Source organism: Acanthaster planci, linkage group LG04 (assembly GCF_054643075.1).
Source record: "Acanthaster planci isolate LZ-2023a linkage group LG04, COTS_SCS, whole genome shotgun sequence".
In the NCBI taxonomy this organism is placed as follows: domain Eukaryota; kingdom Metazoa; phylum Echinodermata; class Asteroidea; order Valvatida; family Acanthasteridae; genus Acanthaster; species Acanthaster planci.
Genome location: NC_141780.1, coordinates 12,695,989 through 12,721,926, shown reverse-complemented (window position 1 = coordinate 12,721,926; position 25,938 = coordinate 12,695,989). Strand labels below are relative to the sequence as shown.

Here is a 25,938-nt window from a genome sequence, read left to right as displayed (position 1 = left end):
ATGTGGAAATTTATGGCCTTTCTGAAGGGTGAAGCTAAATTTAGAATGATTTGACACCCTTTTAAATGGAAGGGAAGAGAAAAAGTCTCCCCAAATTACTTTTGGTTGTTATTTTAAAAAAACAAACCAATGTGCTACTTGAAGGAAGCATAACCGGTGTTGCCCGATTCACTCCCCCAATCTGTCAGTGACTACAAGTACCGGTATTTCTACTTGTGGGACAGGGTACCTGCACATTTACAAGAGAAATTAACTGCTAAATGTGCATACGTACATATACAGTCCTTCAGAGTCATCATGACCTGTGTAAGAAACAAATATCTCATTCTTCATCCGGCTGCATGTAATTTTAACATTTGGTGATCTACATGTACCATACTCGCTCTAACAAAATCCTTCCAACATGAGATACAGCATACATTAACAGTCTCCCTGTCCAGCCATACCTGTACTTTCCAAGAGGTCAGTCAGCTGTTACCCCATCTCCCATTTTCTTTCCCTTGATTTTTCCTCAGGCCTTTGCCCAGACTGGGAAGACTGGGATCCCAAGGATAACCTGAAGAATGCGAAGGAGGCCATGCAGTTGGCCAAGGACTGGCTGGATGTACCCCAGGTAATGGACCAGTGTACAGACTGAGGGCAAGTTTGGGCATCAACTACAGTTGGACAGCTATTCAGTGGATTTTTGGCAAGGCCAGTGCACACTGTGGTCACGCTCAAATGACCCTAGTCCAACTGTTTGGTAAAATCTCATTATCACCCGCATTTTTCCATTGGTTGCAGCATTGTAGCATTTGTGGTGAATATCATCTTGCTCACTTATTTTAGTGTAATTGGTTCTCTGAATACTGACAAGTGAAATTGGCTAGAAAAAAGCATGGCCGATACCCTCATTATTGTGAATAAGAAACACAAATGTGCTGTAAACTTCTTATCAACTGGATTATCCTAAAATATGCAAATTATAAATAGCATTATACTTTGCTTTTGAGAAGAATACTGAAAGGATGGAAATCTAAGGCCTTCCTGTTTAGTTCTGTTTATTGAAATGAAAAATGAGCATAATCATCATATTTCTTTAAAGACCAAGAGTTGTCTTTTGTATTTGATGACCACAAGATGTTCACTTCCATGGCAAGTGTTGTACATGTACAAGACAAAATATAGCTTTAAATTTCAAAACGAGCTTTGCTCATGATGCATTTGTAAAAGTAAATTGTAAAAGAAAAGCAACTAAGATTAATAGATTTCGGAATGAATTGTCGTGGAATTTTACTTCAATTTCATGTAATGTTTTACCTAGACTTTGCATTTCCCCGTAAAGTCATAGACTAAGAATTGTGAAAAAAACTTGAAAGAATGAACGTTAAGTTTTGAATGAAAGATTCTTCACTGCATAAGAAGAAAGTGTATGTGGCATACTTTGCACACATAGGCTTAAATTTGTTCATGTAATGCATTTTACTGTCCACAAAGTATGAAATACAAAGAAACAGCTCTTGCGTGGTCCCTGTTCTTTCAAACTGTGATGTCTGTTTCCTTCTTGAAGCTGTTGGAACCCAAGGATATGTGCAACCCTAAAGTGGACGACCTGAGTGTCATGACCTATCTGGCTGAGTTCCCCAAATGCAAGCTGAAGCCAGGTGCACCCCTGCGGCCACGCTCCAATGCCAAGAAGGTTGGTGACATGGACGGCAAAAGTGGTACTGCAAGACTGCCTCACAGAGCCTTTTTCCAATAGCATTTCATTTCTTTTTCTGGCTGACGAGGCTGTGAAGTAGAAAATCTGTGAAAGTGCAAAGAGCCTGTAGTTGTGACGGTAGGGAAGCATATTGCACTTCAGAAGTTACATGTACTAGAAAAGCCTCAAGGCGCCTTTCCATTGGCACATTTTCTGTGTAAATTACTGAGATAGTTCATTGAAATTGTACAGGAATGAAATGTGGACTCTGTCCACCGTAGAGAATAATAGGCAAATGTACAGGCTCATGTATAACAGCCTATGTACATGTACCAGTACATGTATGTGCAGTTTTAGCTGAGGCATTATGAGAAGAGCAAAGTTGTAACATTTTGGTACTTTTGAATGCCAAATGTACTGCCACATATTAAGACCCTTTTGTGTGGGTGAAGCTGCAAATCACAATGGACAGTAGCTACACATGTACATTTACATGGTACACGTACTCACGTACCAAGAGAAACTGCAGATGTGGGCAATCGGAATCTTGTATGAACTCAATTTTAAGTCAGAAGTTTGAGAAAAGTACTCATAATGTTCTTTCCCAGTACTTTTCGAATTCTTCTGTCCCAAAACTGAAAGTACCCATTTTATGTATCAAAATTGTCAAGCTTTTCCCTGTAATAATGGCTACTGTCTTTGTGACTGTTACTTTGTGCTGAGTTAACAGGTCAATATTCAGTGGTTAAAAACAGGATGTGAAAGACACTGGTACATGTACTTGACTAAATCTGTGAGGTATGATGGTCAAAACCTGGCCCAATGAAGGAACAGTCTGTTATTTTCACTGCTTCCCAGTAAAAAAGTCCTGGGTTTTCTGTTCTGAGCATTTTAACCCTTCCACTTAGACATACTTTGTGTATGCCTTGAAAGAGGCAGTTTTATTATACACAATCCCTTTGATAGCTGTATATACATGTAGTAATTAGAGCTTGAAATCAGAGCTGTCATTTACAAGGTGCCTGTTTTGTGATCAAAGGTGCGTGCCTATGGCCCAGGACTGGAAAAGGGCAATGTCATCTCTGTCCCTACCAACTTCACCGTGGAGACGTTCTCGGCTGGGAGCGGCAAGGTGGAGGTGATCATCAAGGACCCCAAAGGCAAGCTGGTCACAAACGAGTGCAAGTACAACAGTGACAAGAACAAGACGTACACTGTGACCTACACAGCTAAACTCCCCGGCACCCACACGGTATGACGCTTGCATCAAGATGGCAAACTGGTGATGGGGGGGGGGGTGGGAGATTAGACAGGGTTAACTCGGTAGAGATGATTTAGTCACGTCCCTGATGTGCTACAGTTAAGTGATGAGGCATACATTTTTCCTGGAAGATGTGTGAGTCAAGATCCCTCCAGACAGTTAATGATTTGAATGTATGGGGGATTTTTTTTTTTCATTTAGAGGCAGACTTATTCATGTGTGAAAGACACAAGAAAAATGTGACAGTGTAACACAAGATGCTCTTTCCCCCAGAATAAGAAGCATTGCAATCAATGAAATTTGTGTCCCATGCTTTTGTGGTTAAAATACAGCAAAATCATGAATAAAAAAGTCATTCCTTATTACTTGTCTGATAGCCCTACATTCTAAAAGCTTTCCCGCCGGCTCAGTGCATCGAAGATGAAATGTTACAAAAGCCGGGCATGAGTTACATGTATCATAAAAGCTAACAGCCTTTACTGCTTACTTCCAGGTCATGCATTTATCCACAGTGCAGTTGTGTTTCATTTAAAGTCATGTCGGGTCTCTCGAACTGAGCCCATTAGCACCTTGAAATCTTGAAACCATTAGTACTCCTGTCTGGATTCAGGAGCTATAATGGATTGCGGATATCAAAGTTAATGAAATACATTGTTTCTCTCTTGTCAGTTGTATATAAATTGACGTGTGGTCTTCAGGTTCTAGTGAATCATGAATATCAGAATTGATGAAAGTTATTTCTTTCATCCTTTACTGGGAAATATATTTGTAAATGAACAATGCTCAGAATACAGCAAATTGTAAGCATCAAAGCCGGTTAAATGCATTTCTCTCTCTGCAGATCGAGGTCACTTTCAAGGGACAACAGATCCAGAAGAGCCCCTTCACCGTTGAGATTGGCGACATGAAGGGTGATGCATCCAAGTGTTCAGCCAAGGGTCCTGGCTTGGAGCCGACTGGGCTAATCGTCAACCAGCCTACCAACTTTGAGATCTTCACTGCAGGTTATAGGCACCATGCCAATAAATGGGACCTCACAAGCTCGTCCTTGGAAGAAATTGAAAACTTAGATCTCAAAATAACACTTGCCAAAAAATCCATTCCTAAAGCTTTTTTCTGCTACCTTCTAATTCACTGGAGTTCTTTATTTTGATTTATACCATGACTTTTAACTCAGAGGGTGTTTGAATTATGATGTGTCCCAATTCAATAAAATGACTTGTAGGTTACCAGAGCTGCAGGCCCTTAAACATCAACTGTTGGAGGAGCTGTCTTCATTTCCATGCACACACTGTCCATTTTCATGAGACTTAATTCACTAAGCGATCATGGAGCTCTCATGCAGACTAAAAAAATGAGTGACAATTCCCTTAGGTACTCCTTGTACGGTCACAGGTATTACAGAAAAGCTGACTGTAGGAAGAAAAGAGATGAAAAGAAAAAGTGTGCAAGAAAAGGTGACAATATAGTACAGCAACAGCATTATGGTTAGTGTACACTTCTTTAAAGTTTTGTCTTTTTTGTCTCTTACAGGCGCTGGTGCAGGTGCTCCCACAGTAACAGTGATTGACCCTAATGGTGACACCACGACCTCAAGCGTCAAGGTCACCGAAAAGAGCATAAATGTGTTCTACTGCGAGTACCTCCCAACTGTTGTCGGAAGCTACACCATCGAGATCAAGTTTGCTGGCCAGCATATCCCCAAGAGCCCCTACAAAGTCAAGATTTCTTTCCGTGAGTTCTTTCTTTCTTTTTGTGACAACTTGCTCTTTGTTTTGATTTTGGGATCAGCTTGTTTGAAAAGCCTTAAGTGAAGTTGTTACCCATTGATATTTAAAACCTTTGCGTGACTTTTGTGACCAAATATAGATGAACATTTTGCTAATATAAATCTTATTCGAGCGTCTAAGGCAAATTTGCCACCTTGCTGTTTTTCAGAGTATAATAGACAGTGCAGTCATACATTCTTTCTGTATTGTGTAATCCGCACCATGCAAAGCCTTAATTCATATTTAGATTCAGAGAAGCGTGTATATTTAATAAAATAGACATCTTGTGATATCTTATGGAAGCTCATCAACCAATTACAGGGCTGGACTGTGAAAGTTAAATGCATTTATTGTGAACTTTCCACTCTTAGTTGTCAATGAGAGCATTTTAATGACAGCCTTTGCCAGCAGTCTTGGGTATAGTGAACACTGGCAGTAGTCTTAAAAGTGGCCGCTGATCCATGTTCTTCTCTTTCTGCCCTCTTGCAGCTTTCAACCCCCAGAGGGCATTTGCCTACGGGCGTGGCATCCAGAGCAAGGGCCTGCGAGTGCGGGAGGAGTGTGTCTTCTACATCAACACCAAGGAAGCGGGCGAAGCTCAGCTGAAAGTTCAGATAATTGGTCCTGGTGAGCCTCAATGTGTGCCAGGGATCCGAGACATTGACGCTGAATGGGGAGCCAACCATGCATGCAGTCCTCAAGTGGTGACAGGACAAAAGAGAAATGAAGTGGGAGTGAAAGAAGGGGTGATGTTGAGAGAATGTCGATGAGCACCACTTTCTTACTCTTTCTCCTTTTCTGTTGAATGCATGCAAATCAAACGCACTCAAACATTGAAATCATAAAGTGTTGTAACGGCAATCCACTCGGAAAAAAGAAAAGAAAAGAGTTTTGTTCATAAAACACAATCATGGAGGTCCAATGTCACAACTGTGAGGGAAACAAAGAGCTTTGTGAAAACATAATGCATACGCAGTGCACACATTGTGTAATGTTGCACTTTGTTGGCTAATGTTATGCAACACATTACAGTGTCATACGTTGTAATGATGTTATTGTTTCTCCTCAAGTATTGTGCTTTCTTTGCATGGTAAACAAAGTATATAACCCAGTTGAAAGCCATCTTTTTCGTTCAAGCCGTGATGACAAGCCTTGTCTCATTTGGTTTGGAGTCTTGAGTTACTCGCAAAAGTGAAAGAGTCAAAACTATTATTCTTCAGTGGTGTTCTTTAAGATCAAACAGAGAGAAGAGTTTTTAGTGAGAAAAGGAGAAGTTGGACTACAGCCATAGAGGTTTGGAAGACCAGAGAGAGAGATAGAAGTTTGTAAATTTATCCAGTCACTTTGACTATAAGACAGACTGGGAGACAGCATCATCCATAAATACTTTGTGTGTGGGTGATTAATATCAAGAAGACTTTGCATCTGACATTGCAGATATTAAAAAAAAAGGAAGGGGGATTCATGTCATTAATGTAGTTGAGCATTACTGCATGAAAACAAGAGCTATTGACAGGAAGTTTCAAATGACATTGGAAGCCGACAGATTACTGCAGCAGTCCCGATATGTGACACAGATATTGAGGTATAATCCTGTATGGGACAGTTGAAGGGCATATACCATCTTTTTAAGTGTTTCTTCAAACACCCTATAATCCTAAATCCTCCCTTTAAATTAAAGTTGTAGTTGACCACCACCATCACATCACCAGCTATACCCCCTTCTACTAACTTATCTGCCTGATTTTTAAAGATCAAAAGAATAGAATTTTCGCATGGTGTGTTTCAATTAATGCTGTCTCATGTATATATCCAAGTAAATCCTAACCTGTGTGTGTCTGTGGGAATGAGTGTGGAAGAGTGTTAGAAAGCTGAAGCACTGTAGTGTTAATGTTGGTTGTCTTGGCTGATGAGGCATGATCTAACAATGTACAGCCACAAATATAACACCAGCATGGGCTGCACAGGGGTGCTTGGAAATTGTGATAGGAAACTGTTTCGATTTTGCGTAATGTTGAAGGAAAAAGCATCATATACATGTGAGTTTTAACCTCAACTTCACTTTGAAATCATTGTTTGTTTTTATTCATTCCTATACAAGAGACAACATTCAAATTTTCGAAAATATCTGTGAAGATTATGGATGAATGTTCTTGGTGTGGCATTGCTGAAATCTGAAAATTGCTCTGGAATATCTAAGTAAAAAAAGGCAATGACAAGTGAAGAAAAGACTTTCAAAAATGGGTCACCTCTGTCATTATTCATCATATTGCTGAAGGTGATCATAGTCATGGTGTGGGACAAATTTGGTAGGAGGTCCTTGAAAAAGGAGTAATCTTTTTGTGTAAAACTTTTTACCCCCCCCCAAAAAAAAACCAAATTGTGAAATGTTACCTCTTTCTTCAAGACAACTGACATTACTCACTGCAATTGAGTCTGAGTTTCTAGGAACATGTAGCGCACTGTAATTGAATGGATTGAATGCATGGTTTTTTCCATTTAGCACTAAACAATGCCTTGTTGCGGTAACGTTGAGTTCATCCGGATCAACCATCCGAGTTTTCGCGCTGATTCACCCTCTATTATAAAATTAACTCGCATTCTGTCACACCTGCTCATTGGGTCCAAGATGTTGGTAGGGCCATGAGATAAAACTGTGTTCACTTCAATTGTGCAGTTTGTCTCTTGTACCTAGTAATACTGGGCCACAGTGTGCATGTTTTGAAGATTTTTACTTGAAGATGTTACTTGAGAGTGACTACGCACGGTTTTGACAAATTCCCAAATTACTCTATGTTGTGTAAGCATTTCTTCATCAGTATTCCACTTCATCTTGCCTGTTGTTGGGCTCAAGACCCATAGAATAATAATCAGAAAATTATCTGAAGTCCATTTTAAGTACTCCAGGAAAGAGGGGGGCAGGGTAAAATCTGGCTTGAGGACATGCTCAAGTCATGTTATGGAACTACTCATTTTGAAAGAAAATTATTTGGTACCAGCAAAAGTAGTCAGCCCCTGAAATAGACAGGAATGTCAATCTCATCTCTGAAACTTTACAGCAGTGCTTATGGGTATTGAAGAGAAAAAACCTTCAGCTATGAAACTTTTTCAAATTTTCCTTGATGGATAACAGTCCAGTACCTGCATATACACACTGGGCCACACTGTACATGTACTTACATGGACAAGTATATTGCTGTTGAATACATGTACATGTACTCTGTCAACATTCAAGGACATGGCTCCCTGTGAGTGTATTCATTCAAACCAGGCTGGGTGGTGCATATTCTTTGTACCCTTTCAAAGTGGCTGTCTGAAGGTTACAGGTTGTAAACTGGCCTCAAGGCAGATTTGAACCCCATAGATGCATCTGCCTGTGTGTGCAAATAGCAAGCAAACACCATCTGTGCAACTGGCAGGCCAGCAAAGTGGCATTGCTTGAGCAGTATAGTATTGTCACTAACAATTTATTGATGCCTTTTGGTAGAAATGAATGGACTGAATACTTTTTTCTCTGAGATCTGTGGCGAGCCCAAGGACACTGATATCTGGATATAGTAATTGGCAGAACTGTAGCCAAAAAATTCCACGGCACTCCCTGTATCTGATGATTTTGAAAAAGATTTGGTCAGGGGTTGCTCAGGTTGGTCGGAAGTACGGTGGCCTACACTTAACACTGCAGGCATTTGACTACAGTTTGTGTCATGATTGAAACTCTATATTTTAATCAAACAAACGCCTGTTAATTCACACTGACTCCAGCCCTGCAGACATTCCTTCCCTCCCGTATTAAACCATTTGTTGTGACCATGCTGTATGTTGTGTATGTTTATCATGTTGGTAGTACTTATTATTTGGCATCACGTAATGCATCTCAACTCTGAAATCCAGCTTTGATTGAACTTTGACTGCAAATGAAAAGGCAGTGCATTTTTCGTGCAACAAAACTTTGTTGGTTCATTCTAGGCGGGATCGACGAGCCATGTCAGGTCAAAGACAATGGAGATGGCACCTTCACCTGCTCTTACCGCCCCTTCAAGCCTGGCCGCTACATCATCAATGCCATGTACGGCAAGAAGGAGATCAACAAGGCTCCCTTCACGGTCAACATCGCCCCCGAGGCCACTGGACCGCTGGCCCTGGTCCGCGCCTTCGGGCCAGGGCTGGAGGGTGGCGTGGTAGGCAAGCCATGCAAATTCACCGTGGAGACCAATGGTGCTGTTGGTGCCCTAGGTACGAAGTTTTGTAGGTCACTCATTGTAGATGGAGGCCATGTCCAAATCTTGTGTCTAGGGTGAGGTCTTCCTTTGGTAAATGGATGATGACAGTTGACAAAGTCACAGCTATGGAGACCACTTTATTTGGACAAGACAAGATGCCTCATTTTGAAACTTGTGTTAGAGTTGGTTCTGATTTTTTTATAGGAGAAAAATTTACAAGAAGGGTCAAACTTACAGAGCTTCGAAGAACAGAATTATACTAAGAATAAAAAGGATTTGCCCAAACAAAAAACTGGCTACTGATCCAAAAACATCATGTTCATTGCTATTGACAGGTCTTCTTCCAAATTTTGAACAGCCCATTATTTTGTCCAAGCATACCGTTGGACACAAACTTTGACCCTTGGCCTCTTGTTATTGTTGTAAGATTCAACTGGATGAAGGGGTCCCCAAGGCTGGTTCATCCATGTACATGAAAGAAGAGAATGCGAGTGCGGTTTTGAGAGCACAAAGCTTTTGTGACTGAATTCACCCAGCTGAAATTTGCTCCTCCTGTGACTATTTGCATTGCAAAGTCTGCTGCAGGGTCACAAATTTTCATGTTCGTTTTGTTTGTTGAACTGGCGTTCACACTGCAGTCGTTGATTCTTACTGCATTTTGCAAATTGCAGGAAGAAAATCTTAAGAGATTTGTGTTCGAACTGAGAAATTATATCGTGCCTTCTGATTCTCCTCCCAGCTTAGCTGTAACTTGTCTTGGTTATTGCAGGCTTCTCCATTGAGGGCCCATCAGAAGCCAAGATCGACTGCAAAGACAATGGTGACGGCTCCTGTGAGGTGTCGTACTTCCCTACTGTGGAGGGCGAGTATGCCATCCACATCACATGCGACGAAGAGGACATTGTGCATAGCCCTTACATTGCCCAGATTATCCCCGACAAGGGTGGATTTGATGCTTCAAAGGTACAGATGTGTCGCCGAAAAGACTTGCAAATATCTCTTCCAGTCCAAATTAGACACGGTTTTCTCATTTTTTGTGGGTGGGCCTTCTGCATGATTGGTTTCTTGATTTTCTTGTTGTTAAAGTACACTTTACTTGGGCAGTTAAGTGAAAGCTTTTAGTGATTTCACTCAGGTGCTGTGATTGTTAGTATGTTTTACTTGTTCGGATATTATGTAGTGTACATGTATTTCATTGAAGGGAAGTCTATGGTTTTCTGGGTCTCTTTGGCAAACTAGTCTGCACATAAGACCAATATTGTATGCTGTAGCCAATGTGTACTGTGAGACAAGACAGCTTAAATCCAAAGCCTGAATGCTGCTTTCATTAAGCTTTCTATGTTGTGAAGGATGTTGCAGTACAATAGCTTGAGTGCCTTAAGGCTTGCCTAGCTAGCCTTGCCAGCAGGGTATGGTGAAGCCCAACCCAAGTCTGCCAAGTCCACAGATTCTACTCCATTTTCCTACCAGGTGAAAGCCTACGGACCCGGCTTGGCCAAGGATGGTCTGGAACTGAACAAGCGCACTGAATTCACTGTGGATGCAAAGGCGCCAGGCTGTGGCAAGGCCCCAGTGGGTGTACTCATCCATGACCAACAGGGCAACCCAGTCAAGCCCGACATCAAGGATAACAAGAATGGGACGTACACAGTGTCTTACACCCCCACAAGACCCCTGAAGCACAACGTTGCCGTCACCTGGGGAGAAGTCAGCATACCCGAAAGTCCATTTAAGGTGAGAGGGAAACTATATGTCTTTGCTTTTATTCAACGAGGAATATGTATTCCAAGTTAAGAGCTGAAACGTCACAGAAAATAACATATTGTAGCTGCAAGCATACACAGGGTTAGTAAAATATAGTGCTGTTCTGTAGGAAATAAGGCCCATTACATCTCATACTTTTGCTAGAGCTCCTAGTATTTTCTTCACTCGAAAATTCCAGGTTCATTGCGCCAGATCCACAAAACCAAACAAATTTCCATTAGATTCCAAAAATGTCCAGCTTATAAGCATGTTTATTTGTCATGTTCTTGTAAATTTACCATTTGGAGGAATTTTTTGACAGGGATCCTCAGTTCTCGGAGTAACACTAGATCTTGTTTCCTTCACAGATCAACATTGGTGGTGGACTGAGCAAGGTCAAAGTTTACGGTCCTGGTGTTGAGCCCAACAAAGTCAAGTCCAAACAGCCAACCCAGTTCACTGTGGACTGCCAAGAGGCTGGCAAAGGTCAGAGTTCACTTAGCGTTGTTACCCAGGATTCATTGCCTTATTTCCTATTTTTTCACTCAAATCTCGTAGATGACATGAAGTACATAGACTTTGGTTTTTTGAATAGCTCTTTTTCACCCTTGACACTAGCATTCGTTCTGACCGACATTTTGACAGTCTGGCATTTCAAAGTACCCCCATCAGCAAATTTCTTGTGAAGAGTTTTCATGTTTTTCATTATTACCAGTCTTCGAGTACTTATCGGTGTAAATTCCTGATAGTTCCTAACTTGTCGTGATCTTGTGATTGGAATCAATAGCCCCAGTTGCTGTCAACGTCAAGTCAGTTCCTGGAGTCAATGGTCCAAGAGAGAAGGAGATTCCCTGCAAAGTCCAGGACAATGGTAACAACACTTTCACTGTCAACTATGCACCAGAGGCACCGGGAGACTACAACGTTGGGGTAAAGTTTGGTGGCAAGGAAGTCCCCCAGAGTCCCATCCCTGTCCGGGTCATCCCCAATGTGGATGTCAGCAAGATCAAGGTCAAGGACCTGGAGCCAAGTAAGTCGATTGATTCTTTTCTGCATGGTAGAGCTAGGATCTTGTTTCTATTTATCTGTTTTTGACATCCCTCAATTTGTTTTCCATGAGCACGCTTGACCTGTGAAAAAGTTGCACCTTGCTGTGAGGGATCCTAAAGACAGCGGCATTGACAAAATTGGAGGGACGCACATTGACTTTTTCTGTTGTAATAGAATACACCGGCAAAAGAGATAGAATAAACAGGCACAAGAGTAGAACGCTGTGGAGTGAGCACTGCTTGAAGTAATACGTGTCTCATAAAAAATTTGTTGCATTCATATTACAGGCTGCCGTGCGTAATTGTCCTCAAGTGATTAGACACACGCTGATGTACCTGTATGCTTTAGAAGGAATGTGCTGTTTGTATAGCATGCCACTAAAACAGGAAAAATTTTGTGCTTGGGATATATTTCATTTTGCTGTCCCCTTATGACTTGCTTGGTATATAGCAAATTTGTCCAGAGATAGTGCTGCCTGCATAATTTTTGAGTTGGGGAAGCAAGACTCTGCGTTTAGACTGAAGAATTTTATGTTAAAATGTTACATCTGAAATGAATTACTAAAGCATCCAGCCATCAAAACAAGAATTCATCCAAGTTATGACACCACATGTACATTGATGCCATATTACAAGCTCCAAAGAGATTTTACATGTACAGTGTGTGTGAATTAAACATGAGATTTCTCATGCGGACCCATTCTAACCTCATTCATTGATCAAACCACTGTTGTGAAAGTGTTAGATGTTTGTTTTGCAGCAGGTGAAATGTTTGAATTCAGTACATTCCAGTGCATTGGAGGTCTGTGGCATGATTGCGTTTGGGATTTTCACGTTTTCATTGCTGCTGGTTTACAATGTGTATTTGTGGTGTCCCAGCTGTTGTACTCGGGAAACCCTTCACTGTTGAGGTGGATATCAGTGAAGCAGGAATTCCTGAGCTCGCCGTTGATCTGAAGAAACCTTCTGGGGAGGAGGTTGAGGCTGAGGTCACACCGGTCAATGAGACATGCACCCAGGTGACCTTTGTCCCCGAGGAAGAAGGGCCACATGAGCTGAAGATGACCTGTGGTGGGTTTGATGTTAACCAGGAGGCAGTCGTCATCATCAACGTGGTGGTCAAAACAGATCCATCTCAGTGCTCTGCTTCGGGCCCAGGCTTGACTCGCGGTCATGTTAATAAGCCTTCTGAGTTCATGATTGATGTGTCTGATGCCGGTCATGGTGGTCTGAGTGTCACAGTAGAGGGTCCCAGCGAGACAGAGATAGAGTGCAGCGATAACGGTGACGGCACTTGCGCTGTCTTCTATGTCCCATCCAGAATCGGCAGCTACAATGTCAACGTTCTGTTTGCTGACCAGCACATCCCTGGCTCTCCATTCAATGCGCTGGTCATTGATTCCACTGAGGTGGACTCCTGGGGTCCGGGCTTGGTCAAGGGCTACGCTGATCTGCCCTGCACATTCTCCGTGGACTGCAGCACGGCTGGCAAGGCCCCGGAGGAAGAGGGCAAGCTACCCGTAGAGTGTTCAGTTGTTGGTCCGGATGGTGAGGACTTGGACACCAAGGTGGAGCGCGATCCATTGAATGAGGACCTGTACCACTTGACATACTACCCCCTCCAGGAGGGCTCCCACACCTTGCACGTCACCTACGGCCGCTACTCCATCCCTAATTTCTCTCGTCGGGCTGATATCAGAAAGCCCATCGACCTGAGTGGGGTCACCCTCAAGGGAACAGGATTGGATGATGACAAGGGTAATAAATTGGCTCCATGTTGGTCATTGGGCCTTTTGGTCATGCGGTAGTTGTGCCTAACACCACACAACCATGTTGCAATCATAATCACAATTCCATCCAGGTGGCGGGATATTATCAATGGTGTCACATTTTTCCCCAACAGCTATATTAAAAATGCACCATAAAGAAGCTTTAGCCTTCCCCATAAACAAAACCTAACAATACTCTGAAATATCAGTCCCCGCAGATGAACATTACTTAATCTTCATATCTGCTGTCACAGTACTCATCACTTCTGCTGAAACGAGCACTTCCTTTAGTCATTCACTCTCCTTTCAGAGCAAACTCTGTGCTGGGCTGATGACCAGATTTCACCGTACAAACTTAAAACCAAATGCACATCCCAGGAAGCTACTTGCAGAAGATTTGCATCACACTAACATGGCTCTCCATTTTGCAGCTACCTTTGGGAAAACCAAATACAAAACATTGGCTTTAAGAGACAGACACAAAGCCTTTAATACCGGTACATGTAAATGAGTGCCATGCTGAGTGACAAAAAGCAATCACCAATCATTGCTGCAGTGTGTTGGTGACCTTGTAGTGATGCCATAGCTGTGACTGCACCTGACTTTCACAAATTGTATGTTTTCATGAATAAAATTTGCTGGCTGTTCTGTGAATGTCTTGTTAAAAAAGCTTTCCAGTCAAACATTTCTATCTAGGATTTGGTATAAACTGATCATTACTGTTGAGTATAGCCTTTTTAAGGCTGTGTTTTCATTAATGTGAAATGTTCACAGCAGACTTTAAAACTTCGGTGTTTATTGTTTGAAAAATGTGGCACAAACCATTATATTTTATTTCATTTAAGAAACAGTAACAGTACCATCATACTTTTCATCATCATATTTTATTATATGAAAAAAATTCCACCAGCCTGCACACTTTCAGCTCAGCACATGCTTTTTCAGTAGCCCTATGTCAAAATACAATGTGTGATTTCCTTTTTGTTTGTATAGGATTTCATTTAGAAGGCCAGAAATACAGTTTAGTCACCTTTTAAACGTGATAACATTTTGTCTGCGATGTGACTGTGCAGAAATACCGTACATAAAGCAACATTGCGAGTGGTTGCAATTCCCAAATTTCCCTCATTTCTTTCAGATGAAGCAGCTAAAGTCCAGCTTCATATTAGACCTCTTCCAAGTGTGGTTTATGCTGTTTTCATTAAGACCCGAAACCTGCAAGTGGATTTCACACTCAGCACTGTTCAATACACATTTCTGTTTTCCATAATTTACCCTTTGTCACCATTTTGTTCCAATTTCTTGTCATTTTCTGTCTTTGTATTTAACTTTCGTTTCCGTAGTCTGTGTGGTTTACCTGTTCATGCTATTTTTAATGTGTGGCTAAATTGATGAGCTATGATTTAAAGTCGACTTTGGGTGTTCTTATATATATGTGTCATTATGCTCAGTGAGTTCCAAACTCATTGGCTTTAGTTTTGAACTTGGGTAGCTACATGTAGATAGTAAACTAACAATTCATTGGTGTGAAATACCCACAAAAATTATGGTGCTTAATGCAGAAATTTGCTTGAAAATTTTTCCACTGTTTGATTAGCTTGCACAGAGAATTCATACGCAGCAAAATTTACCTGGAGCAGATATCACCAGTACATAAATCTTGCTTCTCTTGCATCTTTCTGAGAATTGGTGTGGAGATTGAACCCTTTAAAATTCACCGTGCACCCGCTGCAGATGTAGTTTGTTACAGAGAAATGCATATTTTGTAGCAATGAATTTCAGTCCAGAAATAATCTGCTGAATTAGCTACCTTTTAAAGTGTTGGGCAATGGACATGCCTGATTTCCTAGCTTTTAATACATGTAGCTTGTATATTAAACACTTCAAAACTTCATTTGCTGTTATAGCTTGTCTTCAATAGATTTCAGCAGAATTTTGTCTTAAATGTGGTGAGACCTCTTTTCCTTACCTGAAAACAAAGATAGAAATAACAATCAAAGTGGATGAAATTGATGAGTGTTTTTAAGTGCTTTGGGTTTTTCACAAGTGCGAGGCAAACTAACAATCTAATTTTCAGCCATTAAGAAATAAAAAAACTTGTTCACATACTCTTTTTAACAATCACTGGGTTTTGGGGTTTCTTTAGGGAGATTTTGGGGGGATTTCATCTTCTCAGGAAGATGAAATCTCAGGATTGTGAAGATCATGAGCTGTACTGAAAAAGAAAATAGTAGAGTCGCTTGGGACTTTAGTTTGTACATGTACCAATATACATGTATTGCAGTGGAAATTCAGAGAAACTGAACTGGTTAAGGGTACCATTTGGTCTATATCCCTTCTTTTTGTACAGTCTTTTTGTCTATTCTGGTCTTGAAGACTTTCTTCCAAATGAAATGGCAGTGAATCGTCTAGTTCCTTGAGTTGCATTTTTAAAATACTTTTTACTTTGTCTTTTACAGTCGTATTCTGCGACTGTCCTGCTGAGTTTCAGGTTGACGCCAAACCAGTCAATCAGCCCCTCGATAAGGACCTCTTGAAACCAGATATCACTGCCCCTTCTGGCCAGAAGGTGAAACCCGTCATCAAGGACAACAAGGATAACACCTACGATGTTAGCTATACTCCAACAGAAAAGGGTGAGGCCATTGCTCAGAGGTTTTTCCCTTCTTCGTATTCCCTCGCTAGGTCACGTTCAAAAAGCAGTTTTTTCTATGAGTTTGTCTTTAAAGGGTCTATGCCGGAATTAAATTTTACAATCTCTTAAATGATTTTTTTTGGCTTCTTTAAACCTTCTTTGTACAAATAAACTGTTTTTATTTAGTTGTGAGTGGTCTACAGTATGTAAAATTAGAATTTTAAAAAGCTGGAATTAAAATTGCTTATTTAATAGAGCGCGCGGTGGCGCTGTTCGTGACGTTGACTCCGGAGATCAAGAGTTCAGTAAGATGGTCTGGTACCCAGAGTGCGTCGTGGGTACCAGGCTAATAAGGCAGCTGGACATCGCGTACGTGTACTTCCGTGCGTGCGCGCGTGTGACATGCACATGTAGCTACAGTACAGTAAATAAATCTTCATCTTCTAATTCTTCAACTTCATTGTCTTGTGCCTCCTCGACCTCTGCATCATCAAGCAGCTTGCAGAGTATCCCAGCTTCATCGACTTCGGGAACAGCTTGTATTCCGGCATCAGTATCTGTCAGAAAAAATGAATGAATTCGTTGTTTATCATGAACTATGACTAGAACAAGAACACAGAATAACAAGAAAAAAATGCCCTTTGTAAATTAAGATGACAACAAAAATATACATTTCCAATGCAGTTTGATACTTACGCATATCACAACCAAGAATTTTCACTGGATCAGTCTGACAAGCAGCATCCACCGTCTGCACATGTAAAAAAAATTGAAACTTATTAAAAAAACATTTCCAAAGAAAATACTGAAAGAACAATACCCATTTGTTCCTCTTGAATGTTCAACAATAGTTGAAAGGAGCACATGATTGTGATGGACTTACCGACACAACTGGAATCATGCTACTAGAACTGGCAAAAGACTCTGGGTCTGGCACACTCTCTCTGCACAAGGTTCTATCTTCAACCTGTCCAACTTGGTCACTCTCTGTTCTGGCTTGCTTCCGTGGAAGCACATCCTCCATAACCTGATAGCAGTTTCCAGTGAAGAACAAATTAAATAAAATCCTTTTTATAGCTCCATGCTAAAATTAGTCCTTGTTAAAATGAATAGGACTTAGGAGGAATAGTTCAGTAAAACGAGTGTCATTTTCAAACTACCACAGTTGTGCTTATAAGAGTGAAAAATTTTTTGAAAAGCAAAAGAAACAAAAAGGGACAGAAACTGTATAGTTAATGATATTGTTGCTTCTCAGCTTCACGGCACGATCAGCAAGGTTTACGCTGATTGAAAAAGAACTGCACTTTGTATATCAGTGAGTGACCAGATTTGTGTCAACAGAAAGTGTTGAGTGTCGACCGATTTCAACCCTGCCCCATCATTAGCCTATCAAAATGTACAAATATTGAAGTGGGTTTCTATTTCTGCACAGTATTTCTAGCTTTAAGATCAACAGAATAAACAACCAAAATCGAATTCTGGGCAGTCGCCAGCATGGACAGTGCGTGGAGTGTGCAGTGCGAATAGTTGTCATTTGTAAAGTACGTGTTTTCATGGCGATCTGTGCATGTACATGTACATGTACAAGTATCCGTGTACACGCATGTGCGTGTAAGCCCACGACGTGGTGGGATATGTACCATACATGTACATGTACACTTACGCACCCACCCGGTAGCAACGTGACCGGTACACACGTACACGCGCGCACACTGTACATGAAGTGTACCCTGCCTAACGAAACGTGTGCAAAACGATCACCTGCAAAACGCATGTACCATGCGATGATGAAACTAACGTACGTGCATGCATGACAAGTGAGAAACGATAAAACTTACTCGGAGTCGCTCGCGTTTTGCAAAAGCACCCTTCCTCTTCTCTTCCAGTACCGGCTCGCTTTTCTTGCTTGTTAGAAATATTGTGGGCACAGCATCGGGACGAAGCATTGCCTTGAACTTAATCCCAAACTGATGTTGTTGATCGTTGGGGTTTCGATCAAAGCAAGAAGGCTTGAAGTGCGCGGAGCAGATCACCGAGTGCTCGGTTGGTCCTGACCACTTGGCTCGGGTCAGCTTCACTTTGGCCGTCCAAATTCGTCGAAATTTCGGGTCAGATGGAAACCGATGCAGACTAAAACCATCTTTGGTAGTGTTGCTGCAGCCAGCAACAATACAGGTCGGTGGCATTCCGAAAAACTACGTTATTTTCGTGAAGGAGTGCGGCGAAAATCTCAAGAAACTTTACAAGAAGTGCGTGTGACGCTGCCGATCAAGCTGCCACGTATAACCGGGAAAGTATGCCGATCTCCGGAGTTTACGTCACACATTCTTATGTTAATGAGGAGATAGGCGGGGCGTGTTGGTCACCCCTCAAACATGTTTTTATTTTTTTATTGATACCAAGGCAGTGCAGGCAAAGGTAAAATGGGCAAAAATTAGTTCAGGTAGAAACACTTTATCAATTACAATAATAAAAAACACATTATCATAGACCCTTTAATGTGACAAACAACCTTTGCTAAATATGCAAGCTTTGAACAGCTTTGTTCTAATGACCTGAATGTCTCCTTTGAAGAGCTCATTACATTGAGAAAAAACCAGATACATGTTTACTTTGTGCTTATTGTGCCAGTGCAGGAAACTTGCCCTTGACATTTTTAGTACATGTAGATAGTGGAATACTTCTGTTGCTAGGGGCCTTTCTGAGTGTACAGTTGTCATTCAACCACACATGCATCTATTGTGCACTGTTGAAAATACTTAGAAGTTCAATACATGTAGGTTATGGTGAAGCATCACAACAAAGTTTGGTATTTTGTTTACCGTTGCATATATTTCTTCTGTTTTTGCTGCATGCAGGTGTTTTTTACAATCCCTGACACGAAAATTCAACCCCCAAATCCACAAGTTTTGTCATTCTAACTGCTATTTCATACTCAAGGCGGATGTGAGAGTGAAGCGAATTTTATCTGGCAAACATTGTTTTTTGCTGGAGTTGGAAAAGGTTCAACTATCATGAATTCACAGTGTCATGTTTGTTTTGACTTTCAAACCAAGTATGAACCAGCCTTTATATGTATTGAAAGATTATTTTCACTGTTTAACTTGCATCTTTCTAATCCACATTTCCACTGTTAGGTGAGCACACTGTCGACGTAAGCTTTGCCGGCCAGCCGCTGGGCAAGTCCCCTTACACTGTGGGTGCCCTGCCCGGCCACGATGCTTCGCGCTGCAAGGCCTATGGCCCCGGCCTGGAGAGAGCCGTCACCAACAAGCCAGCCGTCTTCACTGTGGAGACTAAAGGGGCTGGCAAAGGGGGGCTGGGCCTGGCCATTGAAGGGCCCTCGGAGGCAGCCATGGAGTGCACTGACAATAAAGATGGCAGCTGCACTGTGCAGTATTTGCCCACTGTGCCAGGCGACTATGAGGTTCACATCACCTTCGCTGATGATCCCATCCCAGGTACGGTGTACAAATATGACATTGTTTGCAGGTGGATAGTTGATTTTAGCTCCCTAAGGTATTTGACGTTTACAGACTAGTTCCCAAGCAAAGCTTTACAATACCTCATAATCGTATTTGTTTGTCATTGTAACTTCAGGTGTCATTTAAAAACAATCAAGATGTATGTTTTTTCCGATGTAGCTTAGGTAATGCTCACACATGTGTACTTCACCTGGAAGACATTTCCAGTCGACTTTCTATGAGGAACAGTGTAGTGTGGTAGCATATTTGATTTGTTCATGGATCCTTGTGTGTGTGCCTAGTTAACCACCAATAATGACTGTCACTTGAATGGAATAGTGAGATTTCCGCTCTCGACCATGGATATGTATGAGATATGGTAATGTCAAATGTGGTCCCTGAGGTGGCTTGTTAGTGCTAGATTTCAAAGCAAAACTATGCAGTAGTGACTTACTTAATCCATTAACTGTGCTGTCATGGCTGTACACCCTGTTCATGAGAGCCATGGAAGGAACAATACACCTTTGCTTTGTTTGCAATATGTGCTGAAGATTCCAGCTTGAAGTGTTTGGAGACCTGAACCCAATTTCATGGCGCTGCTAACCACAGACGGTTACATTTATAGTAAGCATTTTGTGCTTACAGTACTTTGTGAGAAATTCAAATCCAGGATGTAGGATTCATGCTAACCTGTGATATGCACTGATGGTAAGTGCAGAATTTTCTGCTGTGTTTAGCAAAGAATTTTTTTTTCTTATGGTAAGCAATGCCATGAATTGGGCCTTGCTCCAGCTCCTCACTCATTTCAGCCACATGGATACTAAGCCCTATCTTGCGTTTACAGGCAGTCCATTCAGACCTGTGGTCACCGATCACATTGACGCCAGCAAGGTCACCGCATCTGGCCCCGGACTGGACCGCAACGGAGTCCGCGCCAACGTGCCAACAGGCTTCAAGGTGGACGCTACCAAGGCTGGCGGCAAGGCTCCCCTTGATGTCACTATCATGCCTGAGAGAGGTAAATGGCTATTGATAATGAATGACTTCCCCAGTACTCCCAGTACCACCCCATGTATATATGAGAGTATGTTATGTGATTCACTTTGGGCCTGTTTGTTTCACATGGATACGGATCTAAATCAGTACTATGTCATTGGTTCACTGACACCAGAACCTGCCTAATGGATGGAGTGAACCAGCGTTGGGATCACTGATCGAGATCAAGGTCTGTGTGAAACAAACAGACCCTTTGAGCTGACAGTAAATGTGCCATGTTCGATAAATAACGGTTACTGTGGTCACTTGTCAGTATATGGTTGGGTTGAATACTGTATGATTTCTGTGATCTGATTTCAGTGTTAGTCATTATTTGTGGCTTGTTGTGTTGGGGAGGAGTCCTTGTTGTGCCGAATTGAATAGCACTATTTTTCACTTTGCAAAAACTGGTCTGAGGGAGTTTTAATTCATAGTTCACTTTAAAAATGCACTATTATAATTAGTAGTAGTATTAGGTGCAGCTATTCTGGTGCTGAACCATTCATTTTCATACATCTCCTTGGATAAAATGTTGATGTGCACTCCCTAATTGTTCCAGCTCCAATTGAGAAGGCCAAGGTAGTTGACAACAAAGATGGCACCTATGATGTCAGCTATGTGCCCAAATCTGAAGGCAAAATGCAGGTGGACGTCACGTATGGAGGAAGGCAGATCCCACAGAGGTTGGTAAAGAAACTAGATCAACTTGCAGATAGCGTCACATTCTCAAGTATTTATATTTGATATGTTAAACTGTGGCTGGCACAATGATTCCACTGTAGTTGAGGTTCCGATGTAATTGAGGTTCCAACAGATATCGTAATCAGTCACTAGGTTTATATTTACACAAATGAAAGTTTAAAGTTAAAACTGTCTCGCAAGACTCTCCTATCTTGAACTTGTTCAAATAATCATCAAGCTTAGACTTTAATAAGGTGTATGTAGTTCTTTGAAAGATGGAGGCATCATGGAATGAAAAGAAACTGAAGTAAAATGCAGTGGGCCTGTCTGGTCCTGAATGAGGCCGTAGCAAGTGATAGGGTTGTTACATCTTCAGGTCAGAAGCCATTGTAGTTCTAACGTCCATATGTGTGTTCACATAAGAGACTTTGGTCTGTTGCCTGTCATGCCACCTTGAAGCACTTTAATTCACAGCCATTTTCCAATCGAGGAGTGCAGCCTCACAGCAGCCCTCTGTTGTGGAAACAAAATGGCACCATTCACCATGTCATGCATGACCTCGTTCTGGCTGTGTTTGTTTCACATGGATCTGGATCACGTTCAGTGATCAGCATTGGTTTACAATCAGCGTTGGTGTACAGACACCAAAACTTGCCTAATGGATGGTGCAAACCAGTGTACGGATCACTGATCGCGATCCAGATCCTTGTGAAACAAACAGGCCCTATGTATGTGGCTCTGGTAGTAGGGAAGCATTTTAGCAGTCGTAACCAACAATTGTATTGACTGTTTCTTTTTGGATAAATGTTTTGGGGATAATACAGCATTATCAGACATGATACTTGCAGTTGTTTGAATAGCCAAAGCAATTCACTGCAGAAGAAAAAAATATCATTTTGTGTTACTTTGATAGCAATACTTACACCATTCCCAAATCTTTAACGCAGACAAAAAAATAGCAGAAATATTCAAGTTACCCACCCAGGGCAAAGAACTTTTGTTGACCATTTCTCCGTGGCAAACTCTTGGTGGCGCACTTCATCGTGAATCACCCGTATTAACTCTCATCGGATGATTTTTGTCACATCAGCTGATCAAATGTACTCAGGTAGATCTACACGTGGTTGTATGATCTGCGTCTGTGAAGTTTTGGGGTTATTCTTCTTTTGCAATGCATTACCCCCACAGTCCCATCCACTCCAAAGTTCTGCCTCAGTACGATGCCAGCAAAGTCAAGGTGAAGGGGCCAGGTGTAGAGAAGGGTGTACTGGCCAGCTTGCCAGTGGAATTCACCGTGGACACCAGGGATGCCGGAGATGCTGACCTGGAAATCACCATCACTGTATGAGCTTTTTTCTGTCAGTTTATGGATACGAATTTGTATACAAACTCTCTGGATACCAGACTTTTCCAGTCTTATAGTCAAGCACTCAATTAAGTACTTCTCAAGTACCCATAATTGGACTTGATACAAGTGCCTCTTGTACTTACTGTATTAAAGGAAACATTGGAATGTGTACTCAAACTTTCTGGGCTGTTTTGCAAGGAAACATTCTGAATCCGCCAAAATCAGTCAGTGCTGCCATTGGTGGATTCTTTGTTTTTAGAGCTTGAAAGAGTCATCCAAGTTCCCAAATATATTGATTAAATGTAGGTTCTTAAATCTTGCAAAGTCCTGCAAAACCTGATGGAGGATTACAGAGGCTGTCAGGATTATTATGAATTGACATGGCAGGAGTCTGAAATGACTGCTTGAATGCCAGATGCTTATCACGGGACGACACATAAAATGTCCGTCTGATGAGTTCCAGAATCTACACTGCAACTGCAGATGATACATTGTGATCTACTTACAAGAGCCATTAACCACTTCGTGCCGGGGCATTTTTCAATGTTGATGATGCTGGGCCAGCATGACTATCATTTTTTCCGTTTTCAAAATCCTTCAAAAATTCATCATTCCATTTAACGGTTGTTTATAGCTGCACGAAGTAATCTTTAGGCACTACTCTAAGTTGACAAGTGACCTTCATTGACGCCTAAGTATTTCAGCCAGGCCTGCAGCCTTGTAAACAGAGCCCAGATTGTGCGGTGTTGTATAACTGTCTTTTGTTCACGAACCTGGCTCAGTGCACAGCTGACCTCTTTTCAATAGGGGCCAGATTAGCGTGCAGCGGTACTGTGTGGCTCATCGCTGCGGTGGTGGAGCGCTTTTGTCCCCTGTGGTAATCCGCTTGCTCTCAATGCCCCAAACCCTGGTATACGGTTTCAAAACAACGCTGGATTATCACCACTTTTGAGTGTGAAAAATGCCGGTAATGCCCAGCAGCCTGGTCTTTTGTTCGGAGTACGGTCTTTTGTTACAGGGCCCTGTTTCCTTTGTCCGAGTTCGGAGACCCCGGCCACGCATATAAACCATACGGCGCCGATTTCTGAGTCCCCGGCAGGTAGTGGTTAATGCAGGTCATAGTGCATTTGCGCACAGTTTTCATCGCAATGTGCACAAACCTGCATCAACACAGGGGTCCATTACCATCATAATAAACCAGTGTGCACTGTTTGTTTGTAATTTCATTGAAAAGATATGGGGCCTCTACTACAATACTGATCCATCATCAAAGAAATTTAATCCCTGTGTAGAAAACCTTAATTGACAGTGACGTCTAATGCGTTATTTCAGGTCTTGTATATAAAAGAGAACAAACTGGGTGTTACTTTTGGTCTTTGTCATTGTCTACATATTTGTGCTTTTCACATTCACAGGATAGCTCAGGCAAGCCCATCACACCAGAGGTCACTGACAACAATGATGGCACCTTCAAGATCATTTACACCCCCAAAGATGTGGACAGCTACACCATCAAGGTCAAATATGGTGGGGAACCAGTGCCAAAGTCACCCTGGACCGTGTCCACCAAGCCCACAGGAGATGCCAGCAAGTGCGATATCATTGGTGAGTAACGACTGGTCATGCCTTGTTGCTGTTAATCGTGTACAAGAAGAAAAAAATCCACAGCCAATCAGAGGGAGTATACTATGATTGCTTGGATTGGGACTGGAAGAGCTGATTCAGTCGGTTTTGTGTATTGGTGAGGAAAACTGAGTTTTGATTGGGTATCTGTGCTTTATATTGTATCATCGTTGGATACAGTACCCGGATGTGAATAGCCAGCACAGGTTGACTGAATGAGCTCTGTCGTTTGACAACTATTTTGTGTGACCCCTTGATAGGAAAGATGCGCATGTGGGACTTGAATAATCAAGTTTGTGCCATCGCCAGCCCTAGAAACCAACCCCACTACACTCTAAAGGACACAGAGCATTTTTTTAGAAGCTTATCCCATACTCGCCTAGACTGTAGACCTAACCACTTTCTTCTGCCAAATGACATTGCTCCACCCTGCCTTAACCATGTGAGATGACCCGTAATTTTGGCTTGCAGGCGTCAAAAGTGGCAATTACGACATCCCCGTCCGGCGGCGTAGCGTTAGCTCTGAGAGCACCACCACAACACGAACCACGACCACCCGCACTACGACAACAAGTAAGGGACACCCTGCAAGAAGCGGCATGGCAACCAAAACAGAAAAAAAAGATTGAAATAACTTCCCTCAAAAGAAGGCAAAGAAAAAGCTGGCTTATCGTTGGGTTCTGCCACAAGATTGTGCACTATGATGCAGTGGATGGATATGTTGGGAAAAGTCACCATGCCCAAACCGAACCCATTCGTGTTTTATAGAATCACATCACAATGCACCGACTTAAATCAGCATCATGTCGACCGAAGATGCTTTTATGCAGAGTCAGTGAGTTGCTTGAACAGAAGGCAAACCAACGTATCCATCTGCAGACCTCACCTTCTCCTTCCCCCTTTTCCTCCCTCACCTTATCTCTTCCAACCACCCAAGTCTCCCCTTCATCCGTGCATGGCATTTTGTGCATCTGGAGAGGTTTAGGCAGCGTATTGAAAACAGAAGAGCAGTTTTCAGATCAAAATAGTGTGCAGCAGAAGAGTTTGCACAGCTATTCTGAATGCTGAACGAGAAAGTTTGAGATTGTGATGTCATTACCAATTATCAGTAAGGCCTAAAGATGGCCTGAAAAGGTTAACTCAGTCTGAATTCAAGTCCAGCTCCAGCGCAACTCAAATTTCAACATGCAAATCATTTTCACTAGCTAACCATCAAAAACACTTGTCTGGTTGGAAGTAGCTACAGAGCTTTTAAAATTGCGACCCACCATTCAAAAACCAAACTGAAGGCTTATTAGCAATTATCTGATTGCCAAAATAAACAAGTGAACAATGCAAATTCTGCAATTTTATTGCCCATTACTATCAAAGCTTTCTGCTAACAAAATGTTCACTGCAGATTACTTTAAAGTTAACAGATTAAACATTTGGGAGAGCACTATTGTCAAAACTTCTGTTAACTAAACCACTTCAGTCTGGTCCTGGAAGTATTTGGTATTGTTCTGAAATGAATGGCTGTATGCTCTTCTTGTTTTTTTTCCTTCAGATTTATATACATTTTTTTTTGTTCCTTTACTAATCTCTTCCTGGTTTTAACAGATACTAGGTCTTGTCACAGCTCCGATGTGCAGCATGCAACAGCTTGACTGCTCTTCCCGTT

The 25,938-nt window shown here is 41.9% G+C and overlaps 2 protein-coding genes across 10 annotated transcripts in view; one reads left to right on the top strand and one right to left on the bottom strand.

Annotated features, from left to right (window-relative positions):
• Positions 1-25,938, top strand: part of LOC110984900 (filamin-A-like) — a 107,646-nt gene that overhangs the window by 41,263 nt on the left and 40,445 nt on the right. For 6 of the 9 annotated variants that reach the window (XM_087136267.1, XM_087136269.1, XM_087136270.1 and 3 more), the window contains exons 4-22: positions 516-613; positions 1,550-1,678; positions 2,721-2,933; positions 3,784-3,946; positions 4,476-4,676; positions 5,201-5,338; positions 8,678-8,944; positions 9,701-9,894; positions 10,402-10,665; positions 11,043-11,160; positions 11,462-11,704; positions 12,603-13,481; positions 15,952-16,128; positions 19,265-19,588; positions 20,436-20,609; positions 21,186-21,309; positions 22,496-22,649; positions 24,071-24,260; positions 24,750-24,851. In XM_087136267.1, the coding sequence (XP_086992393.1) occupies positions 516-613; positions 1,550-1,678; positions 2,721-2,933; positions 3,784-3,946; positions 4,476-4,676; positions 5,201-5,338; positions 8,678-8,944; positions 9,701-9,894; positions 10,402-10,665; positions 11,043-11,160; positions 11,462-11,704; positions 12,603-13,481; positions 15,952-16,128; positions 19,265-19,588; positions 20,436-20,609; positions 21,186-21,309; positions 22,496-22,649; positions 24,071-24,260; positions 24,750-24,851 (4,152 nt within the window). The remainder of the gene's footprint in view (positions 1-515; positions 614-1,549; positions 1,679-2,720; positions 2,934-3,783; positions 3,947-4,475; positions 4,677-5,200; positions 5,339-8,677; positions 8,945-9,700; positions 9,895-10,401; positions 10,666-11,042; positions 11,161-11,461; positions 11,705-12,602; positions 13,482-15,951; positions 16,129-19,264; positions 19,589-20,435; positions 20,610-21,185; positions 21,310-22,495; positions 22,650-24,070; positions 24,261-24,749; positions 24,852-25,938) is intronic. The other 3 variants (XM_087136272.1, XM_087136273.1, XM_087136268.1) reach the window with 2 other exon arrangements.
• Positions 16,220-18,621, bottom strand: LOC110984945 (uncharacterized). Its single transcript, XM_087136275.1, has 4 exons — positions 17,966-18,621; positions 17,011-17,154; positions 16,824-16,878; positions 16,220-16,684 (listed from the first exon to the last, which is right to left on the bottom strand). The coding sequence occupies exons 1-4, from the start codon at positions 18,311-18,313 to the stop codon at positions 16,542-16,544; spliced, it is 690 nt and encodes a 229-aa protein (XP_086992401.1). The 5' UTR covers positions 18,314-18,621; the 3' UTR covers positions 16,220-16,541.